The sequence below is a fragment of the Hyla sarda genome, chromosome 7 (assembly GCF_029499605.1).
Source record: "Hyla sarda isolate aHylSar1 chromosome 7, aHylSar1.hap1, whole genome shotgun sequence".
NCBI classification, from domain to species: domain Eukaryota; kingdom Metazoa; phylum Chordata; class Amphibia; order Anura; family Hylidae; genus Hyla; species Hyla sarda.
Window position 1 is genome coordinate 228,543,863 of NC_079195.1, and position 25,680 is coordinate 228,569,542.

The 25,680-nt window shown below is 45.1% G+C and overlaps 1 protein-coding gene across 1 annotated transcript; it reads left to right on the forward strand.

Moving 5' to 3' along the window:
- C8B (complement C8 beta chain) lies at positions 1–25,504 on the forward strand. The gene is made up of 12 exons (XM_056532967.1): positions 1–374; positions 8,083–8,218; positions 9,697–9,838; positions 10,945–11,086; positions 11,430–11,562; positions 12,291–12,488; positions 14,321–14,561; positions 16,080–16,208; positions 19,050–19,213; positions 21,358–21,511; positions 23,418–23,486; positions 25,175–25,504. Exons 1-12 carry the CDS (start codon positions 331–333, stop codon positions 25,324–25,326), a joined length of 1,704 nt encoding a protein of 567 aa, XP_056388942.1. The 5' UTR covers positions 1–330; the 3' UTR covers positions 25,327–25,504.
- The last annotated feature ends 176 nt before the right edge of the window (positions 25,505–25,680 follow it).

The window sequence follows — 25,680 nt, forward strand, 5'->3', positions numbered from 1 at the left end:
CCATTGTGAATAGTAGACTCGTTCTCTGTAAATATTTGTCAATCTCCATTACTTGTTACATTGTATTATTTTTATAGAACAGTAAAATCCTAATTGATACATTGGATTCGGCAAATAAAAAAAAATTGCAACAAACTAAGCTGCGAATCAGTAATGACCACAAGATGGCGCACCTAGACTTTTTTTTTTTTCCTTTCTATATTTCTTTTTTTTTTTTCCTTCTTTGCCCTAGATGGGGCTGACTTTTTTTTGGGTGAGATTTAGTGATCCAATGTGGTCAGTGCAGAGGAATCACCTGCGACTAAGAGAGTCTCCTATAAGATATATATAATGTTATTATATAGAATTCTGCTGAGCCTGAGCTTGTATACAAGGTAAGTGCCCGCACTGTGTATAATGGGGTATCCTACGGGGTACCGTCAATATAACAGTAGGAAAATATTGGCATGGGCTTAGATACATTGTTTACAGCAGCTGAGATACAGAAATCATTGCAGTCATGATCTTATTTTTGTTGCTTAATGTATGTATATATATATATATATATATATATATATATATATATATATATAATTTTTTTTTTTTTTTTTTAAACCATAAATTTCATATGGAAAGATACAGAAGTTATTGATAAAAGAAATTATTTGGTAGTATATTACTGAGCATAATGGAAGTGTTGGCAATATATATATATATATATATATATATATATATATATATATATATATGATACTGCTCCTATATACACAAGAATATAACTGCTATAACACTGCTCCTTTATACAAGAATATAACTACTATAATACTGTCTCCTATATACAAGAATATAACTACTATAATACTGCTCCTATATACAAGAATATAACTACTATAATACTGTCCCCTATATACAAGAATATAACTACTATAATACTGCTCCTATATACAAGAATATAACTACTATAATACTGCTCCTATATACAAGAATATAACTACTATAATACTGTCCCCTATATACAAGAATATAACTACTGTAATACTGCTCTTATATACAAGAATATAACTACTATAATACTGCTTGTTACGCCGAGCGCTCCGGGTCCCCGCTCCTCCCCGGAGCGCTCGCTACACTCCTCTCACTGCAGCGCTCCGGTCGGTTCCACGGACCCGGGGCGCTGCGATACCGCCTCTGGCCGGGATGCGATTCGCGATGCGGGTAGCGCCCGCTCGCGATGCGCACCCCGGCTCCCGTACCTGACTCGCTCTCCGTCAGTTCTGTCCCGGCGCGCGCGGCCCCGCTCCCTAGGGCGCGCGCGCGCCGGGTCTTTGCGATTTAAAGGGCCACTGCGCCGCTGATTGGCGCAGTGGTTCCAATTAGTGTTTACACCTGTGCACTTCCCTATATCACCTCACTTCCCCTTCACTCCCTCGCCGGATCTTGTTGCCTTAGTGCCAGTGAAAGCGTTTCCTTGTGTGTTCCTAGCCTGTGTTCCAGACCTCCTGCCGTTGCCCCTGACTACGATCCTTGCTGCCTGCCCCGACCTTCTGCTACGTCCGACCTTGCTTCTGTCTACTCCCTTGTACCGCGCCTATCTTCAGCAGCCAGAGAGGTTGAGCCGTTGCTAGGGGATACGACCTGGTCACTACCGCCGCAGCAAGACCATCCCGCTTTGCGGCGGGCTCTGGTGAAAACCAGTAGTGACTTAGAACCGATCCTCTAGCACGGTCCACGCCAATCCCTCTCTGGCACAGAGGATCCACTACCTGCCAGCCGGCATCGTGACAGTAGATCCGGCCATGGATCCCGCTGAAGTTCCTCTGCCAGTTGTCGCTGACCTCACCTCGGTGGTCGCCCAGCAGTCACAACAGATTGCGCAACAAGGCCAACAGCTGTCTCAACTGACCGTTATGCTACAACAGTTACTACCACAGCTCCAGCAACCATCTCCTCCGCCAGCTCCTGTACCTCCTCCGCAGCGAGTGGCCGCTTCTGGACTACGACTATCCTTGCCGGATAAATTTGATGGGGACTCTAAGCTTTGCCGTGGCTTCCTTTCCCAATGTTCATTACACTTGGAGATGATGTCGGACCAGTTCCCCACTGAAAGGTCTAAGGTGGCTTTCGTAGTCAGCCTGCTGTCTGGAAAAGCCCTGGCTTGGGCCACACCGCTCTGGGACCGCAATGACCCCGTCACTGCCTCTGTACACTCCTTCTTCTCGGAGATTCGAAGTGTCTTTGAGGAACCTGCCCGAGCCTCTTCTGCTGAGACTGCCCTGTTGAACCTGGTCCAGGGTAATTCTTCCGTTGGCGAGTATGCCGTACAATTCCGTACTCTTGCTTCTGAGTTATCCTGGAACAATGAGGCCCTCTGCGCGACCTTTAAAAAAGGCCTATCCAGCAACATTAAAGATGTTCTGGCCGCACGAGAAATGCCTGCTAATCTTCATGAACTTATTCACCTAGCCACTCGCATTGACATGCGTTTTTCCGAAAGGCGTCAGGAGCTCCGCCAAGATATGGACTCTGTTCGCACGAGGCGTTTCTTCTCCTCGGCTCCTCTCTCCTCTGGTTCCCTGCAATCTGTTCCTGTGCCTCCCGCCGTGGAGGCTATGCAGGTCGACCGGTCTCGCCTGACATCTCAAGAGAGGACACGACGCCGCATGGAGAACCTCTGCATGTACTGTGCTAGTACCGAACACTTCCTGAGGGATTGTCCTATCCGCCCTCCCCGCCTGGAAAGACGTACCCTGACTCCGCACAAAGGTGAGACAATCCTTGATGTCCACTCTGCTTCTCCACGTCTTACTGTGCCTGTGCGGATGTCTGCCTCTGCCTTCTCCTTCTCTTCTGTGGCCTTCTTGGACTCTGGATCTGCAGGAAATTTTATTTTGGCCTCTCTCGTCAACAGGTTCAACATCCCAGTGACCAGTCTCACCAGACCCCTTTACATCAATTGTATAAACAATGAAAGATTGGACTGTTCCATACGTTTCCGCACGGAGCCCCTTCTAATGAGCATCGGATCTCATCACGAGAGGATTGAACTTTTGGTCCTCCCCAATTGCACCTCGGAAATTCTCCTTGGACTTCCCTGGCTTCAACTTCATTCCCCAACCCTGGATTGGTCCACTGGGGAGATCAAGAGTTGGGGGCCCTCTTGTTCCAAGGACTGTCTAAAACCGGTTCCCAGTAACCCTTGCCGTAACTCTGTGCTTCCTCCAGTAACCGGTCTCCCTAAGGCCTATATGGACTTCGCGGATGTTTTCTGCAAAAAACAAGCGGAGACTCTACCTCCTCACAGGCCTTATGATTGTCCTATCGATCTCCTCCCGGGCACTACTCCACCCCGGGGCAGAATTTATCCTCTCTCTGCCCCAGAGACTCTTGCCATGTCTGAATACGTCCAGGAGAATCTAAAAAAGGGCTTTATCCGTAAATCCTCCTCTCCTGCCGGAGCCGGATTTTTCTTTGTGTCCAAAAAAGATGGCTCTCTACGTCCTTGCATTGACTACCGCGGACTTAATAAAATCACGGTTAAGAACCGCTACCCCTTACCCCTCATCTCTGAACTCTTTGATCGCCTCCAAGGTGCCCACATCTTTACTAAATTGGACTTAAGAGGCGCCTATAACCTCATCCGCATCAGAGAGGGGGATGAGTGGAAAACAGCATTTAACACCAGAGATGGACACTTTGAGTATCTGGTCATGCCCTTTGGCCTGTGCAACGCCCCTGCTGTCTTCCAAGACTTTGTTAATGAAATTTTTCGTGATCTGTTATACTCCTGTGTTGTTGTATATCTTGATGATATCCTAATTTTTTCGGCCAATCTTGAAGAACACCGCCAGCATGTCCGTATGGTTCTTCAGAGACTTCGTGACAATCAACTCTATGCTAAAATTGAGAAATGTCTGTTTGAATGCCAATCTCTTCCTTTTCTAGGATACTTGGTCTCTGGCCAGGGACTACAAATGGATCCAGATAAACTCTCTGCCGTCTTAGATTGGCCACGCCCCTCCGGACTCCGTGCCATCCAACGTTTTTTGGGGTTCGCCAATTATTACAGGCAATTTATTCCACATTTTTCTACTATTGTGGCTCCTATTGTGGCTTTAACCAAAAAAAATGCCGATCCCAAGTCTTGGCCTCCTCAAGCGGAAGACGCCTTTAAACGACTCAAGTCTGCCTTCTCTTCGGCTCCCGTGCTCTCCAGACCTGACCCATCTAAACCATTCCTATTGGAGGTTGATGCCTCCTCAGTGGGAGCTGGAGCTGTCCTTCTACAAAAAAACTCTTCCGGGCATGCTGTTACTTGTGGTTTTTTTTCTAGGACCTTCTCTCCGGCGGAGAGGAACTACTCCATCGGGGATCGAGAGCTTCTAGCCATTAAATTAGCACTTGAGGAATGGAGGCATCTGCTGGAGGGATCAAGATTTCCAGTTATTATTTACACCGATCACAAGAACCTCTCATACCTCGAGTCTGCCCAACGGCTGAATCCTCGTCAGGCCAGGTGGTCTCTGTTCTTTGCCCGATTTAATTTTGAAATTCACTTTCGGCCTGCTGATAAGAACATTAGGGCCGATGCTCTCTCTCGTTCCTCAGATGCTTCTGAAATTGAACTCTCTCCTCAACACATCATTCCTCCTGACTGCCTGATTTCCACTTCTCCAGCCTCCATCAGGCAAACTCCTCCAGGAAAGACCTTTGTTTCTCCACGCCAACGCCTCGGAATCCTCAAATGGGGTCACTCCTCCCATCTCGCAGGTCATGCGGGCATCAAGAAATCTGTGCAACTCATCTCTCGCTTCTATTGGTGGCCGACTCTAGAGACTGATGTGGTGGACTTTGTGCGAGCCTGCACTATCTGTGCCCGGGATAAGACTCCTCGCCAGAAGCCCGCTGGTTTTCTTCTTCCTCTGCCTGTTCCCGAACAACCTTGGTCTCTGATTGGTATGGATTTTATTACTGACTTACCCCCATCCCATGGCAACACTGTTATTTGGGTGGTCGTTGATCGATTCTCCAAAATGGCACATTTCATCCCTCTTCCTGCTCTTCCTTCAGCGCCTCAGTTGGCTAAACAATTTTTTGTACACATTTTTCGTCTTCACGGGTTGCCTACGCAGATCGTCTCGGATAGAGGCGTCCAATTTGTGTCTAAATTCTGGAGGGCTCTCTGTAAACAACTCAAGATTAAATTAAATTTTTCTTCTGCATACCATCCTCAATCCAATGGACAAGTAGAAAGAATTAACCAGATCTTGGGTGACTATTTACGACATTTTGTTTCCTCCCGCCAGGATGACTGGGCAGATCTTCTACCTTGGGCCGAATTCTCGTATAATTTCAGAATCTCTGAATCTTCCTCCAAATCCCCGTTTTTCGTGGTGTACGGCCGTCACCCTCTTCCCCCCCTCCCTACCCCCTTGCCCTCTGGTCTGCCCGCTGTGGATGAAATTTCTCGTGATCTTTCCATCATATGGAGAGAGACCCAAAATTCTCTCTTACAGGCTTCTTCACGCATGAAGAGATTCGCGGATAAGAAAAGAAGAGCTCCTCCCATTTTTTCCCCTGGAGACAAGGTATGGCTCTCCGCCAAATATGTCCGCTTCCGTGTCCCTAGCTATAAGTTGGGACCACGCTATCTTGGTCCTTTCAAGATTTTGCGCCAGATTAATCCTGTCTCTTACAAACTTCTTCTTCCTCCTTCTCTTCGTATTCCTAATGCCTTTCATGTTTCTCTTCTTAAACCACTTATCATTAACCGTTTCTCTCCCAAATCTGTTCCCCCCACTCCTGTCTCCGGCTCCTCGGACATCTTCTCCGTCAAGGAAATTTTAGCATCTAAAAAGGTCAGAGGGAAAACCTTCTTTTTAGTGGATTGGGAGGGTTGTGGTCCAGAAGAGAGGTCCTGGGAACCTGAGGACAATATCCTGGACAAAAGTCTGGTCCTCAGGTTCTCAGGCTCCAAGAAGAGGGGGAGACCCAAGGGGGGGGGTACTGTTACGCCGAGCGCTCCGGGTCCCCGCTCCTCCCCGGAGCGCTCGCTACACTCCTCTCACTGCAGCGCTCCGGTCGGTTCCACGGACCCGGGGCGCTGCGATACCGCCTCTGGCCGGGATGCGATTCGCGATGCGGGTAGCGCCCGCTCGCGATGCGCACCCCGGCTCCCGTACCTGACTCGCTCTCCGTCAGTTCTGTCCCGGCGCGCGCGGCCCCGCTCCCTAGGGCGCGCGCGCGCCGGGTCTTTGCGATTTAAAGGGCCACTGCGCCGCTGATTGGCGCAGTGGTTCCAATTAGTGTTTACACCTGTGCACTTCCCTATATCACCTCACTTCCCCTTCACTCCCTCGCCGGATCTTGTTGCCTTAGTGCCAGTGAAAGCGTTTCCTTGTGTGTTCCTAGCCTGTGTTCCAGACCTCCTGCCGTTGCCCCTGACTACGATCCTTGCTGCCTGCCCCGACCTTCTGCTACGTCCGACCTTGCTTCTGTCTACTCCCTTGTACCGCGCCTATCTTCAGCAGCCAGAGAGGTTGAGCCGTTGCTAGGGGATACGACCTGGTCACTACCGCCGCAGCAAGACCATCCCGCTTTGCGGCGGGCTCTGGTGAAAACCAGTAGTGACTTAGAACCGATCCTCTAGCACGGTCCACGCCAATCCCTCTCTGGCACAGAGGATCCACTACCTGCCAGCCGGCATCGTGACACTGCTCCTATATACAAGAATATAACTACTATAATACTGCTCCCTATATACAAGAATATAACTACTATAATACTGCTCCTATATACAAGAATATAACTACTATAATACTGCCCCTATATACAAGAATATAACTACTATAATACTGCTCCTATATACAAAAATATATCTACTATAATACTGCTCCTATATACAAGAATATAAATACTGTAATATTGCTCCTATATACAAGAATATAACTACTATAATACTGCTCCTATATACAAGAATATAACTACTATAATACTGCTCCGTTATACAAGAATATAACTACTAAAATACTGCCTCTTATATACAAGAATATAACTACTATAATACTGCCCCTATATACAAGAATATAACTACTATAATACTGCTCCTATATACAAGAATATATCTACTTTAATACTGCTCCTATATACAAGAATATAAATACTATAATACTGCCCCCCTATATACAAGAATATAACTACTATAATTCTGCTCCTATATACAAGAATATAACTACTATAATACTGCCCTTATATACAAGAATATATCTACTATAATACTGCTCCTATATACAAGAATATAACTACTATAATACTGCCTCCTATATACAAGAATATAACTACTATAATACTGTTCCTATATACAGGAATATAACTACTATAATAATGCCTCCTATAAACAAGAATATAACTACTATAATACTGCCCCTATATACAAGAATATAACTACTATAATACTGCTCCTATATACAAGAATATAACTACTATAATACTGCTCCTATATACAAGAATATAACTACTATAATACTGCCTCGTATATACAAGAATATAACTATTATAATACTGCTCCTATATACAAGAATATAACTACTATAATACTGCTCCTATATACAAGAATATAACTACTATAATACTGCTCCTATATACAAGAATATAACTACTATAATACTGCTCCTATATACAAGAATATAACTACTATAATAATGCCTCCTATATACAAGAATATATCTACTATGATACAGATATGACAGATTTAAAAAATGGCATGCTTTTTTTTCCTGCAGCCACCACTAGGAGGCACTAACTTCATGTTGTGTTATAATTGAGTTTACAGCAATTTTCAGGGGATAAGAAAGTTGTGTTAGAAATTATTTGGCCCAGAGTTTTGTAGCAGATAAGATAGGATGATATAATGATTCACCCCATGATTTGTGCCGCTCGTCCTATGAAGCTTCCATGGGCGGATCCTTCATAGTGACAATCAGCGGTAATGACCTGTGAAATAGGGAACGAATTGTTTTAATTACATATTGAATTGTGATATTAATACCTGAAATATTATTGAGATAATTAGGATAATTCTTTATTAAAATGTCCCCCCGTGTGCAGCTGTCAAGCATATGAACCTACGGCCCATCAGAAGAGGAGAGTGGAGCGGTCCGTGGAGAACACTCCGGAGCCTGTCGATTGTGTCCTCTCCGGATGGACCCCCTGGAGCTCATGTGACCCCTGTCAAAAAAAGAGAGTGAGAGCCACAAAAATATTCCAAAATATTCCTTTTATTATAAACCTGGGTGTTGTGTGTCTGAAGCCCCATTGTCAGCTCTGACAGAGTCTACTTTGAAAACCCTTTCTAGTATGCTCCGCCCCTGAGGTTCCTTTCTGTCATTTCTTTATGCTTACTTTACTTATTCTTCACAATGCACTGATACACACAGATTAGTCAAGTCCCTTAGACTTTGTTCTCTAGGTCTTTAGAAGGATTCCTGAACTCCACCCTGAACTCCACCACTACAACCTTGTCTTTATGACTTGACAGTAGATTTTATCATTGAAAATCCCTTTCTACTATTATCCGCCCCTGAGGTTCCATTCCTGTAAAATCTTTATGATTGTTTTACTTATTCTTTACAATAAACCGATACACACAGAAGATCCAGGTTCCCAACACCTCTCCATCTTGGTATTTAGAAGGGCTCCTCAACTTCACAACTACAACCTTTCCTATATGACTGGACAGTAGAATATATAATTGGAAACCCCTTTCTAGTATGATCCGCCCCTGAGATTCCCTTCCTGTAATATCTTTATGATTGTTTTACTCTTCGCAATGCGCTGATACACACAGATTAGTCAAGTCCCTTAGACTTTGTCCTCTGGGTCTTTAGAAGGATTCCTGAACTCCACCCTGAACTCCACCACTACAACCTTGCCTTTATGACTTAACAGTAGATTTTATCATTGAAAATCCCTTTCTAATATGATCCGCCCCTGAGGTTCCCTTCCTGTAATATCTTTATGATTGTTTTACTCTTCGCAATGCGCCAATACACACAGATAAGCTAAGTCCCTAAGACAGTGTTTCCCAACAAGGACACCTCCAGCTGTTGCAAAACTATAACTCCCAGCATGCCCTGTGAGCCAACGGCCGTCCGGGCATGCTGGGAGTTGTGATTTTGCACCAGATGGAGGTGTCCTTATTGAGAAACATTGCCTTAAGAACATTGCCCTTTAGAAAGACTCCTGGACTCCACCATTACAATCTTGCTTATTTGACCCGATAGTACATTTTAATTTCCACCCCTGAGGTTCCTATCCTGTAATAATTGTTATTATTGCTTTTACTTGCTGTTAACATTATACCAAAACAAACATGAGCCAAGTACCTTAGAAGTCTTCATCTAGGACTTTAGAAGGATTCCTTATCTCCACCACTACTAACTTGCCTGTATGACTTGACAGTAGATTATATAATTGGAAACCCCTTTCTAGTATGATCCGCCCCCGAGGTTCCCTTCCTGTAATATATCTATGATTTTTTTTTACTTATTCTTCAATCCAATACAGGGAGATAACTTCCTAAGACCTCTTCATCTAGTTCTTTAGAAGGACTCCTGGACTGCACCATTACATTCTTTCTTATATGACATTTTAACATTCCGCCCCTGAGGTTCACATCCTGTAATATCTTTTATAATTTTTTTCTATTTGCTCTTCCCACAGTACCGATATACACAGATGAGCCAAGTCCCGCAGTTCCAGGGCGACCCTTGCTATGTAATAGACAGGCAGGAGGAGAGCTGCAGTACCAGCGCCATTTGTAGGAACACGAAGAGGTGCGAAGGCTTCCAGTGTGTAGAGTCTGGTAAGTTTCCACTATGGCGCATAGACATCCAGACTTCATCATTCGTTTATGACTCTTAGAACAAGTAGATGAGTTCAGGTTCAGAATAACCCAAGTGTAGGATATTCTGGAGGCCCTATTTATATCAAGGTAACAGGTCCTCACCACAACTGGATCTAATTCAGACAATGAACAGGATCGGCTACTGCAGGGATCTACTATACTGAGGTAAGTGGTAGCAGCGGAATTGACTATGTAATTCCTAATGGTCATCGTGGTCTTCTCGGTGAAGGAGGAGTCTTTCTTTTGCTGGAGAGAAGACCCACCAGGCCAACACCGAATACTTTATAATTTGGACACAATGTGGGAGATTTATCAAAACCTGTAGAGTAAGAGTGGTGCAGTTGCCCATAGCATTTTCATTTTTAAAGAGGCTTGTGAAAAAATGAAATTGGTTGCTATGGGCAACTGCACCGCTCTTCCTCTACACAGGTTTTGATGAATCTCCCCCAATGTATCTCTGGACATATGTGAGTTGTATGTACTGAAGAGAATCAGACACGATCATTGAGCCACCCAGTGATGCTACCAGCAGTAAGGTCAGTCACAACCACCTGGCAGACATGATGGATCAAACGTCTGCAACATTTCAAGTAACATGAACTTCAAGGGTTAAACTCTGGCACAGCAGGCGTATAAACCGTATGGTTTCACACAAGCTCTTTGGGTGCATATACATCAACTAGGACAGAACCAAGACAGTCAATCATACAAGAAAAAAGAAATGTCGCACCCACCAACTGGTCTGTCCGTTCAGTTCCGAATATTTCTTTCCGATTCAAGTAGGAACAATCATGTACCAACTTGGCTGGGACACCAGGGAGGGTAGGGGGAGGTGCAGGGGTGTGATGGAGGCTACAGACGTGAAACAGTCTGTAGCCTCCTACATGAATCGGAAATAAAAATTCAGAACTGAACGAACAGACCAGTTGGTGGGTGCGACGTTTCTTCTTTCTCGTATGATTGAACACTTTTAGCAAAACAACCATCTGACTTATCTTTTAGCTTGGGATGAGTGAAGTCTATGAATTCTGTGATCATTACCCCCGAAATGTTCCTATTGTCAGGAAAATGCATCACACGTCGTCTGCTCTGTAATGGGGATGATGACTGCGGGGACATGTCGGATGAGAAGAACTGTAAGGTGGTCCGGAGTCCGTGCACCGATGAGATGGAGCAATACTGGGGTATCGAGAACCTGGCGGCGGGGTAAGTGTCCTTGGGGTGACAATATAAACATTTTACACTGATCCAGAGTCCGGATGGACAAAATAAAGTAAAATCATAGTAAAAGTAAAAAAAAATTATTCTGTCTGCCTTAGGTCACCACTAGGGGCAGTCTAGAAGCTTAATGTATACAGTGATTACATTGGATTCAATGCCAGAATAGTATGCAATAATCTCTAAGGTGGCCCCTAGTGGTGACTGTTGATATGCCATGAATGATAAACCTGTAGTGTAATACATGTAAATGTAACGTTAGATCCCATAATGCACCTCACTCATGTCCAGGGAGAGTGGATCCTAACAGAAGTCTTATATCTTTCCTTAGATTGAATCTCTTTACCAATAACCGGGAAGGTTTGGTATTAGATCACCGGTATTACGCCGGTGGCTGCTCGCCCCATTACATCCTGGGGACAAGGTTTAGGAAGCCGTACAATGTGGAAAGTTTTATCCCTGAAGTGAGTATGAGAGAGGCCCCAAAAACATATCAAATCTATTATACAGGTATATCTTAGGATAAGTCGGCCATTTGGTGTCACCGAGATGAATACATTCAATGTTCCCCTTGGGGAGATACTTACATGGACAGCGTGGTAAAAAAAAAACCTGTCGGCAAAAGCCGTTTACAGCATCACTAGCTGTCCTTACAGCTTCCGCTATTAAAGGGGTACTCCGGCCCCAAGACATCTTATCCCCTATCTTAAGGATGGGGGATAAGATGTCTGATCGCGGGGGTCCCACTGCTGGGGACCCCCTCAATCTAGCATGCAGCACCCACCTGTATGCACTGCAGGAAGCGCTGGAGGCTCTCATTGTTATACCTCCCGACCACAGGGATGGAGTACCGTGACATCACAACTCTGCCCCCGTGTGACATCACACCCGCCCCCTCAATGCAAGTCTATGGGAGGGGGCGTGACGGCCGTCACGCCCCCTCCCATAGACTTGCATTGAGGGGAGTGGCCTCACAGCATGAGGGGCGTGACCGACCCCCGCAGCGCGCACAATGTTCGGAGCTAAATATCCCGAATGCTGACCAGAGGAGTACCCCTTTAAAACAATAGAGGGACTACGTTTGTTAGTTGTTTGACTTTTTGATGAAAGTTTGTGGCATGTATCCTTGGCGTTGCTTATTCACCATCTGTATTTTTTTTCTTGTTTTCTTGTTTGTTTGTCTTTTATTTAGGGCAAAGGCAAATACGAGTTTTCTCTTTCCCAATATAATTCGTACTCAGACTTTTCCAGGAATTATTCCACCGCTCACGCCAAGCAGTCAAGCTTCAGCATCGGCTTCAAGGTCCCGGGTGTGTTCGAATTCGGGTTCAGCTATAGTGATATGAAATTCAAAACATACGTGGAAAGGACCATGAGATATTCCCAAACGGTGAGTTTATATGGTGGTCATGATGGTGATGATGATGATGATGATGTTGATGTTGATGGTGATGATGATGGTGATTATGATGATGGTGATTATGAAGATGATGGTGATTATGATGATGATGATGATGATAATGGTGTTGGTGATGATGATGATGATGATGTTGATGATGATGATGATGATGGTGATGATGATGGGGATTATGATGATGGTGATTATGAAGATGATGATGGTGATGATGGTGATGATGATGATGATGATGATGGTGATGATGGTGATGATGATGATGATTATGAAGATGATGATGATGATGGTGATTATGAAGATGATTATGATTATGATGATGATGATTGTGATGATGATGGTGATTATGATGATGATGATGGTGATTATGAAGATGATGGTGATGGTGATGGTTATGGTGATGGTGATGGTGATGATGATGATGATGATGGTGATGATGATGGTGATTATAAAGATGATGATGGTGATGGTGATGATGGTGATGATGGTGATGATGATGGTGATGATGATGATGGTGATGATGATGATGATGGTGATGATAATGGTGATGATGGTGATGATGATGGTGATGATGGTGATGATAATGGTGATGATGGTGATGATGATGATGGCGATGATAATGATGATGGTGATGATGATGATGATGGTGACGGATGATGATGGCGATGATGGTGATGATGATGATGGCGATGATGGTGATGATGGTGGTGAGTATGAAGATGATGATCATCATCATCATCATTATTTCAACATCTCACATCTTATCCTTGCCAGCAGAATTGTCTGCACTCTAAAGACTTCCCTACACATCCTGAATCAGCTGATGGATAGGAGGACCCAGACTCCAGTTGGCTTCACCATCATTCTTCATGGACCTTGAGGGTCGCGCAGCCCTTTCCTCTAACATGGGGGTGGAGAACAAGCTTAGAAGTCTTTAGTTAGGATGCTAAGACATCATTTTCCATTATTCATTGACCTCTTTGGTTTATTTAACCCCATCATTAAAAAATAGAAATTGATCCCATGTGAACATCTTCTAGGTAAGACCAAGTCCCATTCTCCTGTAGGTCTCTTGGCTTTAGGTCAACTTTAGAATGGAAAGTCAAGAGCAAAAATGTCCTCAATGCAAAATCTGCAACAGGGCCCCTCATCTTACCTGGGCCATGAATGATATTGGTGTCTTCTTTATTGGGCAGAAGGACACTAGGGTTTTTTGTGATCTTGCTATTTCCTGTTGGAGTTCATTCCCTTGAAGTACAAGTCCCATGATTCCTTGTTGGTAAGTGTGAGGTAACTTTTCCCCCTCCCTCAGTCACCCCACCCATTGGAACACACCTGTGATCTATTCCATGCAATAGATCAGTGTTTTCTAATCAGGATGCCTCCAGCTGTTGCAAAACTACAATTCTTGCAGAATGATCTCTCTCCCACCCAGTGGTCGCTCCACCCCTTTGAAGCACAGAAATGCTCCCTCTGAACACCTGACTAGTGATGCAATGTCTCGAGCTGCACTGCAACCTGGGAAAACCCACTCATTTAGTATGTTGTTAAAAATAAACATTGGGGCAAAAATCACAGAATATATGTGAGACCACCATAAAACACAGGTACAGGCACTATATTATGAATTCCACTATCCTTTCAGCCCCTGTAGCGCATTCAAATAAATAAAAAAAATCCTGGAATACCCCTTTAACTTTTGCATCTCTTATAACTATGTTCTATTTAGTGATAGACCCGAGTATGGAATGACTTGATGTTCTAGACTAGATACACTTCTAGACCCTAATGTTTTGTTCCGGATATTTCAGAACAGTTTGTTTATCCACGCGCGATCCGACCTAGAAGTGGCGCGGTACAAACTCAAAGCCCGTAACCTGATGCTTCACTCAGAGTTTTTCCAGAGAGTCAAGCAGTTACCGATGGAATATGTGTGCGGAGAATACAGGGACCTCTACCGGGACTATGGGACACATTTCATTACGGAGGCCTCTCTGGGCGGAGTCTACGAGTATACGCTAATTCTTAAGGAAGAAGCGGTAAAAAATGAAGGTAAAAGGTTCTGAAGTATTTACTGGAGTTCGTCATTATGTGTTATAGTGATCAGGAGTCATCAGGAGGAGCCGGCCCACCAGACACCATTAGGCCGCACATTGGGATCGCCAACCCTCGGCCTCACTTTATATCAGTGCGAGGGGAGGACAATGAGACTAGTTTTATCTCACTTGTTTCCTAAAGCTGAAATGTGGGCAAATAAGGAGCCGCAATAGATTATAAAGCCAATATGAACACAGGGCCAACATGTAATAGGGCTCCCTGGTCCATATGTCTCTTAACATTAGAGAATTACAGAAGATTTCAAGTTTTTTCCCCCCATAACATGCACACTCACCACATCATGCACACTCACTTATCCTGTAGCAACACCGTTTTTATTCCTGCACAGCTGCATATATGCCTTTTGTGACTGTAACTGGGTCATGTGATCACTGGCCTGACCCACAGAAAATTACAGTGGTCAGTTGACTTCCTGTGAACTAGAGGATGACATCATCACCTATCTCCTGGTAGCTCCCAGATATTTCCCCTCCCAGTTCTATCTGTATACTGCTGCTATCTCTATGGGATCAGGATATATATTAGTTATACACCCCCCCCCTCCAGCTCTAGCTGTATATTGCTGCTATGTACATGGGATCAGAATATATAGTAGTTATACACCTCCCCTCCAGCTCTATCTGTATACTGCTGCTATTTCTATGGAATCAGGATATATAGTAGTTATACACCTCCCCTCCAGCTCTATCTGCATACTGCTGCTATATCTATGGGATCAAATATATAGTAGTTATACACCTCCCCTTAAGTTCTATCTGTATACTGCTGCTATCTCAATGGGATCAGTATATATAGTAGTTATACACCTCCCCTCCAGCTCTATCTGCATACTGCTGCTATCTCTATAGGATCAGGATATACAGTAGTTATACACCTCCCCTCCAGCTCTATCTGTATACTGCTGCTATCTCTATGGGATCAGGATATACAGTAGTTATACACCTCCCCTCCAGCTCTATCTGTATACTGCTGCTATCTCTATGGGATCAGGATATACAGTAGTTATATACCTCCTCTAAGGCTGTGTTCACATGTTGCCTGGAGACTTTAAATCTCCATAAAACACATACATTTTGATTATTGGTCAAATTACTTCTGCCTCAGGACATTATTTCTCTAATTATGCACACTAAATAAGAAAACTCATCAAAACCTAACCCAATCAGATGATCAGGTGCAGTGATAAGACTCCTCCTCCTCTCTCTGCACAGCCAGAGGATTCATAGGAAATGTAGGCAGCATTAGGAAATCATTTCAGTGATTAAAGTGCAATCACCACGGCTGCAAACCCCATGCCTGCCACATTAGCTACAACAGGTAAGCACAAGAACCTCTACATTATATTTTAATAATAGCCGGAGTATTTCTAGTCGAAAATTCAAGTGATTATCGTAGCTCCGAGCTGCTCCCTACAGATTATTGAAAACCCTTCTAAATAATTCATCCCAACAGGTTATTCGCTCAATGATGTGAAGTCTTGCATGAGCGCCGGGTTCTCACTTGGCGGAAATATCTGTGGCGTTTGGGTTGGTGTCGGCATGACGGATTCTCAGTGCAACAAACTCCTGAAGGAAATCGGAGGTAGGAAACTGCGCGTAGCCTCATATATGTCTCCTATAATTCATTGGTTTATAATTAAAGGGATATTTATTTACATTTTTTTTCCATATCAACTGGCTCCAGAAAATTAAGCAGATTTGTAATCTTAATCCTACCAGTACTTATCAGCTGCTGAAATTGAGTTGTTCTTTTCTGTCTGGCCACAGTGCTCTCTGCTGACACCTCTGTCTGTCTCAGGAACTGTCCAGAACAGGAGAGGTTTGCTATGGGGATTTGCTCCTACTCTGGACACTTCCTGAGACAGACAGAGGTGTCAGCAGAGAGCACTGTTGTCAGACAGAAAAGAACAAGTCAACTTCAGCAGCTGATAACTACTGGTAGGTTTTTTTAATTGAAGTAACTTACAAATCTGTTTAATTTTCTGGAGCCAGTTCATATGAAAAAAAATTGTTTTTCACTGAAATACCCCTTTAACTTAGACCTTGTCCTTATTAGTGGCAAAAAACCTTAGGGTTAAAGGGGTATTCCAGGAAAAAAAACTTATATATACATCAACTGACTCCAGAAAGTTAAACAGATTTGTAAATTACTTCTATTAAAAAATCTTAATCCTTTCAGTACTTATGAGCTTCTGAAGTTAAGGTTGTTCTTTTCTGTCTAAATCCTCTCTGATGACACGTGTCTCGGGAAATGCCCAGTTTAGAAGAGGTTTGCTATGGGGATTTGCTTCTAAACTGGGCAGTTCCCGAGTGTCACGATTCGGCTGGCTGGAGGTGGATCCTCTGTGCCAGAGAGGGATTGGCGTGGACCGTGCTGGTGGACCGGTTCTAAGTTGCTACTGGTTTTCACCAGAGCCCGCCGCAAAGCGGGATGGTCTTGCAGCGGCGGTAGCAACCAGGTCGTATCCACCGGCAACGGCTCAACCTCTCTGACTGCTGAAGATAGGCGCGGTACAAGGGAGTAGACAAGAGCAAGGTCGGACGTAGCAGAAGGTCAGGGCAGGCAGCAAGGATCGTAGTCAGGGGCAACGGCAGGAGGTCTGGAACACAGGCTAGGAACACACAAGGGAACGCTTTCACTGGCACAATGGCAACAAGATCCGGCGAGGGAGTGCAGGGGAAGTGAGGTATAAGTAGGGAGTGCACAGGTGAACACACTGATTAGACCAACTGCGCCGTGGCGCAGTGGCCCTTTAAAATGCAGAGACCCGGCGCGCGCGCGCCCTAAGGAGCGGGGCCGCACGCGCCGGGACAAGACAGACGGGGAACGGGTCAGGTACGGGAGCCGGGATGCGCATCGCGAGCGGGCGCCTCCCGCGTCGCGAATCGCATCCCGGCTGGGAGTGATATTGCAGCGCACCCGGTCAGCAGGTCTGACCGGGGCGCTGCGAATGAGAGGATGCTGCGAGCGCTCCGGGGAGGAGCGGGGACCCGGAGCGCTCGGCGTAACACCGAGACACGTGTCATCAGAGAGGATTTAGACAGAAAAGAACAACCTTAACTTCAGAAGCTCATAAGTACTGAAAGGATTAAGATTTTTTTAATAGAAGTAATTTACAAATCTATTTAACTTTCTGGAGCCAGTTGATATATATATAAAAAAGTTTTTTCCTGGATAACCCCTTTCACGCAGTTCACGCATTGCAGTCATATTGCATTTTAGTATTGTTTTTTTGCTATAAAATTGCAGCTTAATCATCTAATTTTGCATTAATTGTTTTATAACTTGACAATGAAATGTGAACTCGTGCAAAAGGGTGATGTACAATAAGGCAGTGCTGTCCGACCTGGTGCCTAAGGGGACCACAAAGCACCTCATCCCCATAAGAGACCAGCAGCATTATAATTGGCATATGGGGCCCTGTTACAGATTTTGCATCGGGGCCCAGAAGCTACAAGCTACGCCTCTGACTATGGGGGCATAGGCAAAAGCAGTCTGGGTCTATGTTCAGACGGCTTTAGCCACGCCCCCTCCCATAGACTTGCATTAAGGGGGCATGGTGTGATGTCACAAGTGGCGTGATCGTAACGTCACGACCCCCGCAGGGCGCACTGAAACGCACAGGGATCGTTGCATTGAGGGGGTGGGCATGGTGTCACAAGGGGCGTGTTTGTGACGTCGCAACCCCTGCCGTCCGCTACCGCCACGCCCCCTCCCATAGACTTGCATTGAGGGGGCATGGCGTGACTTCACAAGGGGCGTGGTCATGAAATCACGACCCCCGCCATTGTGACCCCCGCCGTCCGCTGCTGCCACGCCCCCTCCCATAGACTTGCATTGAGGGGGCGTGGCGTGACGTCACAAGTGGCAGGGGCGTAACGTCGCGACCCCCGCCGTCCGCTCCAAGCATTCGTCAAAAAACTTTAGAACGCTGGGGCAGCGGAGTACCCCTTTAACTATAACGGGATTCCGCTGTGGAAATTCCGCATTCCGAAATATTTTAAATTCCTGTCTTTAAATTTTGCTGAATTGCGGGCGGAATCCCAATGAGCTGAACGGGCCTCGAATTTTGGCAGAATTTGGTTTTTAGAGAGGAATTTGTGCGGATATCCTGCCATGTGAACATAGCTTAACATTGTACCAGTTTGGCGCACATGGTGCCAACATGGCAAAATCTTTTGAAAATGTGTGCGGCGCCACTTTTACGGCAAATCTGACGCACAAAAAAGACGCACAAAAAAAAAAAGGCGAGCACAGTTTTGAATATTCCCCTTTCTTTTCTGTTATTAAACTACAAATCCCAACATACCGTGACAGTCCGCAGGTGTCAGAGCATGCTGGGAGTTGTAGTCTAACACTGGCTGTTGAGCCATAGATATAAAGGAATACGCATAATCTAATGACCGTCCTCTTATAATGCAGAGAACACATCGTCTCGTACAGTAGTGGAAGACTTTGTCGCTCTGGTAAGGGGCGGGTCTAGTGAACATGTGACCTCGCTCGCTTACAAGAGCCTGCCGACTCCAGAGCTCATGCAGGAATGGGGCGACGCTGTACAGTACAACCCAGAGATCATAAAAATCAAGGTATTTATGGCGCTGAAATAGAATTATTATTATTCTGGAAAGTTCTGCAACCTTAAGGCCTCATTCACATTCACATTCGCAAATATTCTAACGTGTGAACATAGCCTAAGGCAGTGTTTCCCTACCAGAGTGCCTCCAGCTGTTGTAAAAATACAACTCCCAGCATGCCCGGACAGCCTTTTCCCAGTGTTTTCCCAACCAGGGTGCCTCCAGCTGTTACAAAACTACAACTCCCAGCATACCCGGACAGCCTTTGGCTAGAGTTTTTCAAACAAGGTACCTCCAGCTGTTGCAAAACTACAATTCCCAGCAAGCCCAGACAGCCTTTAGATAGTGTTTCCCAGTGTGCCTCCAGCAGTTGCAAAACTGCAACTTCCAGCATGCCCGGACAGCCTTTGGCTGTCCGGGCATGCTGGAAGTTGTAGATTTGCAACAGCTGGAGGCACATTGGTTGGTAAACACTGTTTTGGAGGTGTCTGGGCATGCTGGGAGTTGTAGTCTTGCAACAGCTGGAGGCGCCTTGTTTAAGAAACACTAGCCAAAGGCTTTCCAGGCATGCTTGGAGTTGTAGTTTGGCAACAGCTGGAGGCACACTGGTTGGGAAACACTGGGAAAAGGCTGTCCGGGCATGCTGGGAGTTTTTGTTTGGCAACAGCTGGAGGCACACCGGTTGGGAAACACTGTTTTAGAGGGTTAACACCTGTCCTGACTGTCCTTGGTTTGTTAATGTATCAGCTCCAGTCTCTCCAGGCTGATACATTGTAACAAGCCGATCACCTTCTGAATGTAAATAACAAAGTGTCTGCTAACGAAATGCAAACAAAGGTCTGGAAAACAATAGTGGGAGACATGTTTAAATAATTGGTTAGTTTTACGAAGACTAGACAGTCTAAGATTGTGCAAGATTTTTTTAATGTCTTGGGCCACTTTTTTACCTTCATCTGCACCGAAGAAAACAGAAGATTTTGAATACCCCCCCCCCAATGTGTATTAGAAAGCTGTATAGTAATGACACTTCATATACATAAGACTGGAGCTGGTGTGGTACATTCACACACTGGTCTACCTGCTCTGTTTTCATTACCTTCCTCTCTGGTGTATATCCTGGAATGCGCTTCCTTGTCCTGCTGTCCACTCTAGCTGGCAATTCAGCCAATCTCCCTTGGTTCCTGTGGGTGCAGTGGGGCAGGGTAATAGACAAGAAAATATATTGGTATTCAGAAAAGAATACCTGCCACTGCTTAGTGATGCGATATATGTGTATATTAATATGACACTCTCTGGCAGTGAGTCTGTCCTGCGGGTTGGTGGTGGTGCTAGCTTGCGTCGGCAGCAGGTATTTCAACAAATGTAGGTATGAAGAGTAGACAAGCGCACTCACCACATTGGCAGCTTCAAACACGTCAGCTTTATTGAAGACATCCAGGTACAGACAACATAATTTCAGGGGGACAACAGGGAGAGGAGGTAGTCTCAAAATTACCTCCTCTTCCTGTGGTCCCCCTGCACTTATGTTGTCTGTACCTGGATGTCTTCAATAAAGCTGACGTGTTTGAAGCTATCAACGTGGTGAGTGCGCTTGTCTACCCTTCATACTTACATTTGTTAAAATATATTGGAAGATAGATAGGGTTGGCTGAATTCCCAGCTAGTGTGTACCAGAGGAAGAGTGAGTTTGATAAAGTTGGCTGAACTTCCAGATCGAGTGTAGCACTGGTTCAGCAAGTCTATTAAATTTTTATAACTATGTGCAGCTAGCAATTTAGCTAATATCCCTTGGCTTCTGTGGATTTAGGGGGGCAGGGTAATAGAAAAGAAGGTATAGTGGGAAATAGATAGTTGGCTGAACTCCCAGCTAGAGTGTTTCACAGGAACAGGAAGTCCATGTTCACATAGTAGATTTTTTTGCTCAATGTCTGTCCAGTAAATGTCTGGCGGACAGTCCGCAGAAGACTGCTAGGAAATGCCCTGTCTCCATCAATGGCCATGCATTTCTGAGCGTATTCCATAGCAACAATTAAAATGTCAATTCTTTATTCAGAGGCAGGAATCAGACTTTCCTCTGCCGTGTGAATGAGGCCTTACGGTCACGTGGCTGGGTCCATTCTTTAGAGGTCACTCATGATCTCAGCTCTGTTCCGTAGGTCAGCCCTTTGTACGAGCTCGTGACCGCCACAGATTTCATTGGTGCGAACACCTTACAAGAGAACATGAAGCGTGCCTTGGAGGAATTCGAGACAGAGACCAGTTCCTGCCGCTGCACACCGTGTCGGAACAATGGCATCGCAGTGTTCACCGGTAAGAATATCAGGACCTCGCAGTCTCCTATAGAATAATGTCTATCAAGTACGTTAACAAGATTTAAAAAAATAATAATTTTAAGAAAATTAAATTGCTCTCAAATAGAAAACCATTGCCTCACAGAACACTTCCCCCAGTTATCCTGAAAACCTTTTCTCAACTAAAACAGTGTTTCCCAACCAGTGGGCCTCCAGCTGTTGTAAAACTACAATTCCCTGCCTTTGGCTGTACGGTCGTACTGGGAGTTGTAGTATTGCAACAGCTGGAGGCACCCTGGTTGGCAAACATTTGTCCAATAAATGAACATATTTTGGTAGATAAATACATTTTACTACCTTTCTGTGGTCTTTCATGCTTTTAGTCTGCTACTGATACCTGCACTTTTTTTCATTACCTTCTTTCCTCTCTGGTGTATATCCTGGAATGCCCTTGCTATTCCTGCTCTCTCCTTTAGTTCCTGTGGGTGTAGTAGGGCAGGGTAATAGACAAGAAGATATAGTGGAAATAAGACAGAGCAGGCTGAACTACCAGCTTGAGTGTACCCCAGGAACAGGAAGTCTCATAGAGTTGGCTGAACTCAGAACTAGATTGTACCACAGAAACAGGATGTCAGTTACAGGAAGTCTATCACATTTTAATATCTATGTGAAGCTAGCAATTCAGCCAATATCCCTTGGTTCCTATGGGTGTAGTGGGTCAGGGTAATAGTGAAGATGGTTTAGTGGGAAAAGAGATAGAGTTGGCTGAACTCCAAGCTAGAGTGCACTGCATGAACAAGAAGTCTCATAGAGTTGGCTGAACTCCCAGATAGAGTGTACCACATGAACAGGATGTCCATTACAGGAAGTCTATCACATTTTTATAATTATGTGCAGCTAGCAATTTAGCCAATATCCATTGGCTCCTGTGGGTGTAGGTGTAGTGGGGGCAGCGTAATAGTAAGAGGACCTTACTGTAATATATCAGAAAACCTTAAAGAGATTTCTCCCATGATCTATTTATACCCAGGACTGTATGTATAACAACGGGGCATCCTCTACATCTTGAGGAAAGAAGGTTTCTACACCAGCACAGACGGGGGTTCTTTACTGTAAGAGCAGTGAGACTATGGAACTCTCTGCCAGAGGAGGTGTCATGGGGAACTCTGTAAAAGAGTTCAAAAGGGGTCTGGATGCATTTTTGAAAAATAATAACATTACAGGTTATGTACGCAAGTTTTATAGGGGCAGAACGTTCATCCAGGGATTTATTCTGATGCCATATTTGGAGTCGGGAAGGAATTTTTACCTCTAGTATGAGGGTTTTTTGCCTTCCTCTGGATCAACTTAGTAGGGTCTCATTTGGGTTATAGGTTGAACTTGGTGGACTCTGGTCTTTTTTCAACCTTATGAACTATGTTACTAATAGTCAAGAAAGTATAGTGGGTGATAGATAGATTTGGCTGAATTCCCAGCTAGAGTGTACCACAGGAACACAAAATCTGATAGAGTTGGCTGAGCTCCCAGCTAGAGTGTACTACAGGAATGGGAAGACCATTAAAAATACAGCACAATTTAATATTTTTAAAAATTTTTAACATTGTACAACTAAACAATTAAAATGATACCTTGTATTTGTTGTTCATCAAAATAAATCTTATTTGTTTTTTATTTACATCTTTTGTATTTTGCATGGAATTACAATCTGGATGAGGGGATGTTGAATTTTAGTGTTGTTTGGTAACCCTAAGTGCCCGGAGGAGGTGGAGTAACACAACTTCAGTATCAGATTATGCACATTACATGGACATTCCCTTTAATTGTGAATATATATATATATAAAATAAGTCTTGTAGCATTTTACATCTGACTCGTGCAGACGGGCGAATGGTTGACTTTGTCTTTTCCTTTTTTGGTTTTTACAGAAAATCGATGTGAATGTGTTTGTCCATCAGGGTTCAAAGGATCAGCTTGTGAAAGCAGCGCGAGGCCGGGTAAATACCAGGATCAGTCCAGTCGGCGTCTCTATTTGGCTTTTATATTTATTATTAATAGAATGTTTGAGTTGCGCTCCATTTACTGGGATATTTTGTGACTCGAGGGCTCCCCTTGTGGACAAAGCTTAAGCCCTTCCCATGTGCAGATAACCCATCTGATACCTTCATACCTCTGCTAACTGGGCTGTAGCCAAAGGGGGTGCATAGGTAGAGGTCACACCCAGATCCTGGTGTCCTAGGGGTCCCAATGGCTTCCCTACCATGTGGGAATACCCCCGTATTATAAGTGGTGCATGGTAGGGGAGGAATCTGCAATGGACTTTGCACAGGAGCCCATGAGGTTCAAGTTAGGCCCCAACTCCCTCCCACCCTGACTCCATATATCATTACCGCTTAAAGGGGTACTCCACTGGCCAGCATTCGTAAGTAAATGTTCTGAACGTTGTTTTTGCACTGCAGACGTCGGCCGTTTCCCTCGTGACATCATGACCACGCCCCCTCAATGCAAGTCAATGGGAGGGGGCGTGACGGCCGTGTAGGTCAGTGGTCTCACTTAAAGGGGTACTCCATTGGCCAGCGTTCGGAAGCAAGTGTTTCAAACGCTGTTTTTATGCTGCGGGGGTCGGCCGCGCCCCTCGTGATATCATGGTCACGCCCCCTCAATGCAAGTCAATGGGAGGGGGCGTGACGGCCGTCACGCCCCCTCCCATAGACTTGCATTGAGGGGGAGAGGCCACGATGTCACGAGGGGAGCGGCCGACCCCTGCAGCGCGAAAACCGCGTTCGGAAGGAACGCTGGCGAGTAGAGTACCCCTTTAACTTCATCCAGTGGCCCCAAACCTGACTCCAAGGCCCATTGGGTAAACGCTGTTGGACAGGGGTCAAGTCCTGGGGAAAAAAAGTGTGGGAACTCCACCCAAGGGCTGGTCCTGCAGGACTCCTGCTAATGGGAACAGTGTTCCTGCTGTGGAAAAAGTGCAGGAACTCTGTTCCCATGCATTCCTGCAGGACTAGAGCCCTGCTGCTGGGCCTCAGAGTCAAACAATAGGATCGACCACACTGACTATTGCCCCCAATTATTGCCCCCATAATTTTTCCATACACATTATGAGAATATTCCTTACATGCCGTTATCCATGATGGGAATTGCTTATAGTATCTACACCCGTGGTCTCACACTGCGGCCCTCCAGATGTTGCATAACTTCAACTCCCAGCATGCCTGGACAGCCAACAGCAACATCTGAAGGGCCGCAGTTTGAGACGACTGACCTATGCGGTCCTTCACTTTTCTTGTTGAGTTGACTGCTCAGATGATATATTCCTTAAAGGGGTACTCCACCCCTAAACATCTTATCCCCTCTCCAAAGGATAAGATGTCTGATTACGAGGGGTCCAGCTGTTGGGTCCCCAAATGATCTATGGCGGGGCACCCCAGTCATCCGCGCCGGATGAAGGGCGACCACGGCCGTTTCACCCCTCCCATAGACATGAATGAAGGGGACGTGGTGTAACGTCACAAACACAGAAGCTCCACGCAATGCCGGCCCAGAGATCGCGGAGGTCCCAACGGGCGGACAACCCCCTCCACCCTGCGATCAGACATAGTATCCCCTTTTCATTGGAGATGCTTAGGGACAGAGTACCCCTTTAAGTAAAAGTAACATTTTTATTGCTTTTTCTTAGCTCCCAAAATAGATGGAAATTGGAGCTGCTGGTCAAGCTGGACAACGTGTTCGGGGAGAACTCAGAGGAGAGAACGTCAGTGCAATAACCCCGCCCCACAAAATGGAGGCCGGCCGTGTGAAGGAGCCGCTACTGATACGAGGAGCTGTTAAAGAATATCTATTACTACAGTGTTCTGAATCTGACTATAGAAGGCAAGGAGGAGGGGGAGGAGGAAGAAGCAGCTGCAGTCTCTTTGTCTGTGAGAGGGGGGAGGGAGCAGAAAAAAGAATCCTTACAATGTGTTTTTATTCTCCTTCTTTTTATGTTATAGTGAAATAAAATATTACAATCCTAAAGTGAACGATTGTTTCATTTCATACTTTATGCAGTGTTCTCAGTTTTTTTTTTTTTTTTTTTCTTGCTTAAAGGGGTACTCCGGTGGAAAACTTTATTTTTTATTTTTTAATCAACTGGTGCCAGAAAGTTAAACAGATTTGGAAATGACTTCTTTAAAAAAAAAAAAA